The sequence below is a fragment of the Panthera uncia genome, assembly GCF_023721935.1.
Source record: "Panthera uncia isolate 11264 chromosome B2 unlocalized genomic scaffold, Puncia_PCG_1.0 HiC_scaffold_25, whole genome shotgun sequence".
NCBI lineage: Eukaryota > Metazoa > Chordata > Mammalia > Carnivora > Felidae > Panthera > Panthera uncia.
Genome location: NW_026057581.1, coordinates 2930885 through 2940556, shown reverse-complemented (window position 1 = coordinate 2940556; position 9672 = coordinate 2930885). Strand labels below are relative to the sequence as shown.

Genomic DNA, 9672 nt, shown 5'->3' with positions numbered 1-9672 from the left:
CTTCTGTCCCCGTCACTCGCAAGGGAAATGGCTGCTTCCCCAGGCTCGTCTCAGCACTGCCCACCTGAATGTCGGGCGGGGGACAGAGCAGCAGGAGGGCTGCAGGCCTCGTTGGGGCACACCCCTCTACCCGCAAGCCAGAAGGAAAACAAGCCGAAGCTGGGCCATTTTCCCTTCCCCTTTTCGTCCGCTGGCTGTCATACCTCCCTCTTGTTTCCTCACAATGAAAAAGCCACTTAAAACCCTGAAACCTATTCCATTAGGGGAGCAAACAGATACAAACGGAGGCACACGTGACAACGGGGGGAAACTCGGTGCCACCCCGCCGACACCACCCCGCCAAGGGGAGAGGTAGAACTGCGCCCCGGGCGGATTCTACATTCAAACTTCAAATTCAAAATTTGTCTTGATTTCGAGGTTGCAGGTTACTCACATAAACAGATGTTTTGCTGTTACTGAATTTTAGCCCCAAACACGGTCAGTTTCAGCGGTGACTCTCTCCTGTGTTAGTTAGGTAATGCCCGGCAGAGGCTCCAGAAGGATCCAGTATCCCCAGCAGAGCAGAGACAATATTCCCTCCAGGTTTCTGTTCTCTTCTCCGCTTTCGCCTCAAAAACTCCTGGAACTCTAGAGCCGTTCTAATGGCCCTGATCGCCTCTACCAGGCCGAAGGGCCATGTGAACGTCAACTTTAGTCCTTTGTTCTGTGTATTTAATTAAGGTAGAGCTGGCAACATTCTAAGATACTCACGTGGGCACTGCAATGATCTGATCCGTGTCCACTGCGGAAGGATTCCTCCATATCGGCTTTATTCTAACGCAAGTGTAGGGGAAATGCCTTTTCTTAGTAGAGACAAAAATAGAGGTTTTCAGAGTAAAAGTTTATTTAAGAATTAAGGGAAAACAAAAACATTAAAGCACAGGAATACATTGACTGAATACAAGTGTCTCGTTTGGTCTGAAATCCTGAAAGGTACTCTAACTACTTACCTGAGGTAGACTTAGGTTGGCACTGTCTCAAGAGAACCTCCATCCATCCCAGAAGTTACCTTCTAGTTTTGGTTACAGGCTCCCAAGTGGTCCTCTCCAACCTCAGGTTATGCTCTATGAACAACACCAACACCTTTTCCCCCCCAGTTAAAAGCCCTCACCCTCAGACCCGTCTCATACCCCTAATGTTCTCCTTTTGAGGGATGGTCCATCCTTAATTTACTTAAAGACGAGAGACAATTACCGGAAAGATTAGTTGAAAGAAGGGGCGAGTCACTGCCCTGGCGACGATACAAACTCTGTCCCCTTCTCCAAGTTCTAATGACTAACAAGTAGCCACACGGACTAACTGTCATCACCACCAGGCCATGCGCCCAATACTATTTTAAGTATTACAACTGTCAAACATATACTAGTGACGGGCATGATTTGCACCGAAGAGAAACAAATACATCTTGCGTGTTTTGTCACACTGGGCCACTTTTCATGGTGTAAGAGCTGTGTGTGAAAATTACTAAAACACGTCAGATCGAATAAACTTCCAGCAATTGTTTTCAAACACAAAAAAACAAAAAAGCAAAAACGAAAACACAAACAAAAAATCCCCTAGAATCAGATTCCTTATTATCACTATATGCTCTATCCACTGACCCTAAGATTATCAAGATCATCCACCAGTCATTAGGATCAAAGCTTAGAGCCACACACAAGGTAGCCACTGGCCACCCATGAGTCCGAATGCCAACACTCTGGAGTTCGGGGATTTGTTAAAATAAACCAGAGAACCCAGACTAGCAACAACATACTGACTCACCAGTCTATAGTCCCAGATACTGGAGGAATCTTAAGGATTTATAGTAAATGTCTTTTAATCTGAGAGAAGGAAAAAACCCCTCAGAATTGTCCATTAATAATCCCTGGATTAATGATAGTATTTCTAGAGAATGTTAAAGATCATCATAATTATCCTGGTAAATTGCAGATACGTGCTCATCCTTAAACCTCTGATGAATTTGCCAACTACTTTTCCCTTCTAGCATTTAGAATCCTACACTCCAAGCCAAACAGATACCTTGCGTTGTGGTGACTGCAATCCTTTCCCTGGGAATAAAAAGTATTCTCTTTTCTTGGCACAACTGAAATAAACGAAAAGCGTACCATTATGGGGCTTGATTTGCTATCAACAGCAGGGTAACAGAGTGAAAAGAACACCAGCTTTGGAGTCGGGATAATCAGAATCAAGAAGTTTAGCTCCTCCATTAATAATGCATCATTATGTGTTCTTTTCTGTGCCTACTCAGGCTTAAACCTTTCTTTTGGTTTCCCTTAATCAGCCTGCGAGGATCTGAAGAGCGGGTCTCATCACTGAAAGAGACGTGATAAGGTCCCAACAACGTGCACGCTAGCAACGTCATGACGGTTCTGCTGAAATTTGCACTTCTGAGTTGGAAAGAAATCAATCTCTAAAGCTGAGGTTTCGAAAACCAGCGATCATCTCAAAGGTATTTCAGGGAAAGGAAACTTTTGAGGGGATGCCTTAACTCACACTAAAATACAAAAGCTGACTACTCTGCCTCTTTATGAGGTTGGCCCTCCGCAGGAGGAACCTGGGGGGACAGTTTCGATCTAGGGTCACTCCTCCCTGGCCGTTCAGTTCTTTTCACTACTAGCAAATGGTTCCCAGGCTACCATCAACACGCTAGTCCCCATTCTGGTCAAGAATAAAAAAGGGACAGAGGCAAAGTCAATACAATCCTTTCCCCCAACAGTAACACATGTCACGCCTTCTATCACAAGGTTACGGTCCTTTCCTTTATTGGATTTCCAAATTGTAAAAAGCGAAAGTAACCATTAAGTGGTTCCGATAAAAGAAAAGCATCTTTACCTGAGTTACCCATGAGGCCCACCGCGACCTGCCCTCACTCCTCCCAGAACGAGCTCCTGGGGATCTAAACACTGTTTACATACTGACTCCATTAAAAGTCACCTCTGCCATACGGGCCAACTAACTATGAGAACAGTTCTCTTCATACCTATTATATGTACACAGTTCACACACTTAGATCTCTCACTGGCAAAAAGTTCTCTGCAGAGTACGTTCTTTGGGACCCGATAAGGTAGGAGAGTTTCTGACAAGGCTTTTTTCAGACTCCAGGGGCTTTTTCACTTGTGTGAGTGCCCCGGGATACCACAAGAGCGGATCACTGACAGAAGTTTTTCTCATTCAGAGACTCTGTAAGGTCCTTCCTCAGATTGGGTTTCTTTGGTGCAAACCCAAGGAGGCTCTCCCGATGAATGGATTTGCCACAGTCAAGACAAACAGACACACTTTCACCAGTATGGCTTCTCTGAAGAGTAAAAAAAAGTCACAGTTCTGTTAGAAGCTTTTTACGCACTCGCTGGGGTTTCTCCCCACCGTGGGCTTTCTGACATCCGATGCGATGTGCGTACTGTCTGAAGCTCTGTTGACACGGAGGGCATTTAGAAAGTCCTCTGGTGTGAATTCTCGTGGGATGAGGGGGGGGCGGGCACCGCTAGAAAGTTCTCTCACACTCACTGCATTTGCAAGGTCTCCCACCTGTACGAATCCCCTCGTGGGTGATCAGCTGTGAGCCTGGACTACGGGTTTTCCAAAACTCAGGGCATTTGTAAGGTTTCTCACTCGAGTGACTGATAAAAGTGTCCTGCTAGGGTAGCTCTCTGGGCAAACCATTTCTCAGCTTCCCACAGTTGCATTCTCTGGTCCCCACGGAAGTCTGAGCTCCGAGGAAAGTCTGAGATTCGCCTAGAGTCCTTTATCTTATGAGTTCTCGGACATGTACATACACCTTCTATGGGATTAGAACTCCCTGTCTGATCAAGACATCTGTGAGGCTTCGGATGCATGGGGAGGGCTGAGCTCAAGACCCTTGTCACCCATATTACAGATATACGGTTTTTCACCGATGTGGATTGTCTGATGTTGCAGAAGGGCTGGGCTCTGGTGGAAGCTTTTATCGCACACGCTGTACTTATAACGCAGCTCTTCGGTCTGAGTTCGCATTTTCTGCTGGGCCACGAAGTCCATGCCTAGGAGGAAGCCACCCTCACATGTAGACCACTGGGGCGGTTTCTCGTCCATGTGAATTCTCTGATGCACAATAAGGTCTGAGCCACAGCTGAAGCTTTTCTCATATTCGAGGCATTTGAAAGTGTGAGTGTGAGTTGCCTGATGCCTGATCAGGTTAGCGCTCCGCGTAAAGCTTCTCATGCACTCCAAGCACTTATACGGCTTCTCGCCCGTATGGACTCTCTGATGTACAATAAGGTCTGATTTCTGGCCAAAGCACTTGTCACAGGCGCCACACTTGTAGGGCTTCTCCCCAGTGTGAACTCTTTTATGAACAATGAAGGCTGAACGGTGTCGGTAACTTTTCTCACACTTGTTGCATTTATAGGGCCTTTCGCCAGTATGAGTTCTCTGGTGGCTGATGAGGTCTGACTTCCCACTAAAAGCCTTTTCACACTCCAGACACTTAAACGGCTTCTCGCCCGTGTGAGTTCTTCGGTGCCTTATGAGGTTCGTGCTTCGACTGAAGCATTTGTCACACTCGCTACACAGATACGGCTTCTCGCCTGTATGGCTTCGCTGGTGGACAAGCAGGTCGGAGCTCTGGCCGAAATTCTTGCCACAGATGTCACAGGTATAGAATTTTTTACCTGCGTGTGTCCTCTGGTGTCCCGAGAGGGCTAAGTGATGCCAGAAGCTCTTCTCGCATTTGCTGCATTTATAAGGTTTCTCGTAATTGTGGACCCTCTGGTGTGAAAGCAGCTCTGAGCTTTGGACGAAGGTTTTCTCACACATATCACATCTGTAAGGTTTCTCCCCAGTGTGGGATCTCTCGCACATAATAAGAGCTAAGCGTTCACACAAGTTTTGCTCACGTTCAAGGCACTGGTATAGCTGATCATCTATTTGCGTAATCTCATGCACATGAATAAAAATCTTTTTACCCTTCTGAGGGCATCCATGATATATTTTCCTTTTCTGAGTTCTCTGATTATATCTCTCTTCCGAAGCGCACATTTTCTATGGCTCTCTCCTAGGGAGTTTTCCACTGGTCTTCTTGACCCATCGTTTTCTTCATAGCTGTTTGCTTGGTAGGAACTTGAAAGATACATCTGTTCTAGGCCTTTCAGTCATGAACAGTTCGTCACTACAAGTTTCCAGCATCCTATACACTAATTCCTTACTTGGTATTTTCAACCCTGTGAGACAAAGAAGAAATATTATCTATCTTCCCGTGACTAAGAAAACAATGTTCAAAGTTAAAAATCACTGCAAAAAAGACAGAATTTCACAAGGGTTGAAATCAGTTAGTTTTCCTCTTTTCTTTTTTTAAAGAAAAAAAAATTTTTTAATGTTTTTCTTTATTTTTGGGACAGAGAGACAGAGCTCGAGCAGGGGAGGGGCAGAGAGAGAGGGAGACACAGAATCCGAAGCGGGCTCCAGGCTCCGAGCTGTCAGCACAGAGCCTGACGCGGGGCTTGAACTCACGGACTATGAGATCATGACCTGAGCCGAAGGTGGATGCTCAACCGACTGAGCCACCCAGGCGTCCCAGTTAGTTTTCCTCTTTTCTAATACGAAACCGGTCAGTGACACATCTGAGGACAAGACCAGTCAGGATTATTTCTGTTATGAACCTGGGTGATCTCAAAACCAGGGTTCTTCCCCTTCCCCTCGCTTCAACCGGATAATCAAGAGGCCGAACAGCTCCTCATAGCGCATAATAGGTGCTCAAAGCTAGAACAGAAGTTATTTTGCATCCACAGACACCTAAAGTAACCTACGAAAACACTGATACAAAGGTTGTTTGGTGTATGTACACTCTTCTGGGGACAGAGTCCATGGTTCCTCAGCTGTGACGCGTAGGACTGGGCACCCGCACACTCAGGTGACATGAAAACAGCAGGAGGGTTGAGTATAGCACGCTAGTAAGCATAACGGACCAGAATCCAAAACACAACAGCTCCAGAAGCGGCAGCAGCAGTGGCCACCTGAATTCAGACAAAACAAGGAGTCAAAAGGATCTAGAAGGTGGAAGGCTTTCTGCGTCATCAGTCTGCTAATCAGTTTTCTAATTTCCCTGCAACAATTCGGTAAGCTCTCCATGTGCAGGGCACGGAGACGGCTGCTGTGATAGAAAAAAAAAAAAAAAGTTATTCATAAACATAAGAAGAAATACCACGGCTTCAAATGTCAGCTCAAAAAAGTTCTAATGTTTAGGTTTAGGGGATGAGAGGAAACGGAACGGGGTGGGAGTAGTGAGCGCGGTTTCTCGAGTGCAGACACGGGTCCGCAAGAAATGTAACGCTGAAACCACGGCAGAAGGACAGAATGAGAGAGAAACGTGACGCACGGCTACCAGAGCAGTGAAGTCAACGGCTCGGAGCAGGGGAGGGAGGTGAGCTTGAACAAGAGACAGCACGCTTATGCTACATACGGTTAAGTATACGCCTCCGATTTCAAAAAATCTATCACGTCACCGTGATCGTCAAAGCCGTTCCAGACGTGACATTTTTGGGGGTCCAAACTACAAGTTCCAGATGACTCTCGCGGCGGCGTTAAGAATTCCTCACACTCCCAGATCATTTGATGATGGATGGGTACCCTAGGGAACAAGGTCACCAACCTGATCCATCCAATGGACCTCTGCCACCCAGTAAAATACCTTCAGAGTGAGCCCATTTCTGTCCTCACGAGAGAATGAATACTCCTATTATTTACCAGCGCGCCGAGCGCCAGAGGTCACCTCGTTGACTCCTGCGCGCGTGTCTCGGAGCGCTAAGCGGGTGTCTGCAGCGGGACACTTACCGCGGTCACTGAGGGACCAGGGGCCTCTTCGGAAAGAGTGATCCAGAAACTACCACCAACAACACACAGCGCACGAAGCACCAAGTAGCCTGGGGCTGCCATCGTCGACCCCCAAAGCCTGAAGTGTCACAAAGGACGCTTCTTATTCGCTAGGGTTTGCAACGAAACGCCTCGTGTCTGCTCCTGCCTTACTGACCCGTCAAGGACAAGTTCGGCACAGGCGGGGCGGTGGCGCACAGACCCGGCCTCCTCCGCCCCCGTCCACCCGATCTCCGTTCCTGTTCTTTCAGGTCCTCGGCCAAAGCCTTGGAGTCCTCCTGTGACCTTCTCCCTCACACCCCACAACGGAGCCATCAGCAGACTCGCTGGCTCCATTCTCAGAACGAGAACCCAACTGCCTCTCTCGCCGGCCGCGAGCCAAGGAGACGTCTCGGAAGACACCAAGCCCGACGCTTTGATCTTGGACCGTCAGCCTCCAGAACCGGGAGAAAATAAATTTGCTCTTGACACCACTCAGTCTGTGGCACTTCGTCACGGTAGCCCCACAACTCAGGCCACCCTCCCGTCACCACCTCCTACACTCAGACTCCGCTCCGCGGCCGGCGGAACTCGTGTTAAAACAACAGAATGTGGGGGTGCCTGGGGGCTCGGTCGGTTAAGCCTCGGACTCTTGGTTTCTGCTCAGGTCATGACTCGGGGTCCTGATCCCAGCGTCTTGAGATCAAGCCCGGCGGAGCCTGCTTGGGACTCTCTCCCCCTGTCTGCCCCTCCCCTCTCACACTCTCTCTAAAAAGATACAAACAAAGAAGCAGCCCAGACAACACGGCAAGTCCTCTGTGCCCCCGAAGAACAGCCTGCGGCTCTGCTGACCCCGCGGCCTCCCCCACCTGCTCTCTCACCGGCCTGCTCCCCGCACGTCCCCATCGCACGTCCCCACCTGGCCACGTGGCCTCCGGGCTGTCCTCACCCACGCTCCCCAGGGCCTCTGCCCCTCCCGGTGTGGCCCCTAGCTCTCTTCCTCCAGGGGTGTGCCCGGCGCCCTCTCAATTCCTCTGTTTCTTCAAATGTCTTTCCCAGGAGGCCTCTCCCGACCCCCGCGTTTAAAACAGGGAGCTGCCCGCGTGCTCCCGGCTTCCCAACCCCTCTTTTTCGCTGTTCTCCACCGCGTCTGCCATCTTCTGATATGTGAGGCCTCTGGCTGAAGCACGACAAGGATGTCTGGGTGTCGTGTGTGCGCTTTCTCCCGTGCACACGGCAGGTCTTTACCAGGCACCTCCGGTGCGTGCACCACTCCCCCTTCCTCCCCCCCCCCCCCCGCCCCCTTAACTGTTGTGTCCCTGCGGGAAAGGAAGGGGGCCGAGTGCCGCTGTGCCCGGGCTCAGTCCCGGAGACAGGACGCACGTTGCTGAGGCCTAGACACGGCGGCTTACCTGGGAGCTAGCTGGGAGAGCGCCTGGCTTCCTGGCCCCGCGAATCCGGTCTCTCTCGGCAGCCGGCCTTCTGTAAGACATGACGGTATGACAGGGACAGTCACAAGCGAGTGGACTTGGCCCTAGAGCGTTTCACTCGACGACTCCGAAAATGGGTAAAGTTTCCTTAAGAAAACTTAAGGGTGTTCTCCCACAAGCCTTTACACTGAGTCCTGAGAGATGAATCGTCCTAACCCATCCCGTGTGGCTCTCCAGAAAGGGGACAAGAATCTGAAAACCATCTGCATAATCTACGTCCTCCTCGGGGTTCTGACACGGAGGGGAAGGGCCCCCAAGGCCAAATCTCAGGAGAGACACACGCAAAGGTGACACCCTGGCCGCAGGAACGCAGGCCGCCCCATCCGCAGCCGTGGGGACAACCTGCACAGCAACAAGGCCCAACTTTACTCGGTGCTGCGAGCAGGCCTCAGGCTCTGGGGCATCGAGAGTCTACACCGGCCCCAGCCGCCTTCTGTTTCAGCCGCATGCAACTCAGGAGGCGGCCGATGACGGGCACTTGACGGGCACGAGAGTTAGTGCCCAGGCCGGTCCCCGACTCCTTCCCTCAGCAGACTAGACCTGCCATTTCCGGGCCACTGAGGCTTCAGGTCCCTCGAGGGTCCCGCTGCCACCAGGGATCAGAAGCCAGAGCGGAAGGGCTCAGACCCAGACAACACACGGGCCGGGCAGAGGCTCTGCATGACACTCGTCCAGAGCTGCCACCACGCAGACGACCTATTTCCTGGCTCTGGCTCCAGGTAAGACAGGGTAAACAGAGGCCATCCTCAGCCCCCCTTGGAATCTTCATGAAACCTGGCCAGGAAGCACAGGCCAGCTACCCGAGGACTCTGGAAAGGAAACGGCACGCAGGTCAGGAAAGACAGGAACTTCAAGCACAACCCAATTTCTGTTGATGTTGATGTTGTTGTTGTTGCTGTTGTTCCCTTTAGCAGCCCCCTGGCCTGAACTCCACGCAGGCCGAAACGAGAGGTCAGGGAAGCCGCAGGTCGTAGTTCAACTAGATTTTTCAGAAAAACCTATGTGCTTCCATGACAAGGGCTTCATGCTAACTTCGGTCGAGGGGCAGAAAATGGATTAAAGATGGAAAAAGAACAGAATACTTCTGGAAGAACTACACAGAACACGGGAAGAAAAGAGAGTTCGAGAGGGGGTATCGGTGCTGCAGACACCCACACGCACACCCACACCGCCCCGGCATGCCTCTAGCTCTGTAAGGACAAGAACAAATGCACCGAACAAACACACCCCTTCGCCAAATGCCTCGGGTGAGCTCTCAGCGGCAAGCCACCGAGGGGAGCAGGGCCAGGGCTCGGGGAGCAGGGCTGAGGGGAGCAGA

General features: G+C 50.5%; 1 protein-coding gene across 7 annotated transcripts in view; it reads right to left on the bottom strand.

Annotated features, from left to right (window-relative positions):
- Nucleotides 1-865: 865 nt before the first annotated feature.
- Nucleotides 866-9672, bottom strand: part of ZNF322 (zinc finger protein 322) — a 23492-nt gene continuing 14685 nt past the window's right edge. For 6 of the 7 annotated variants that reach the window (XM_049654736.1, XM_049654738.1, XM_049654737.1 and 3 more), the window contains 2 exons: nt 8277-8346; nt 866-5237 (listed from right to left, as the gene is read on the bottom strand). In XM_049654736.1, coding sequence (XP_049510693.1) covers nt 3847-5055 — 1209 coding nt within the window. In that variant the 5' untranslated portion in view covers nt 5056-5237; nt 8277-8346 and the 3' untranslated portion in view covers nt 866-3846. The remainder of the gene's footprint in view (nt 5238-8276; nt 8347-9672) is intronic. The other variant, XM_049654742.1, reaches the window with a different exon arrangement.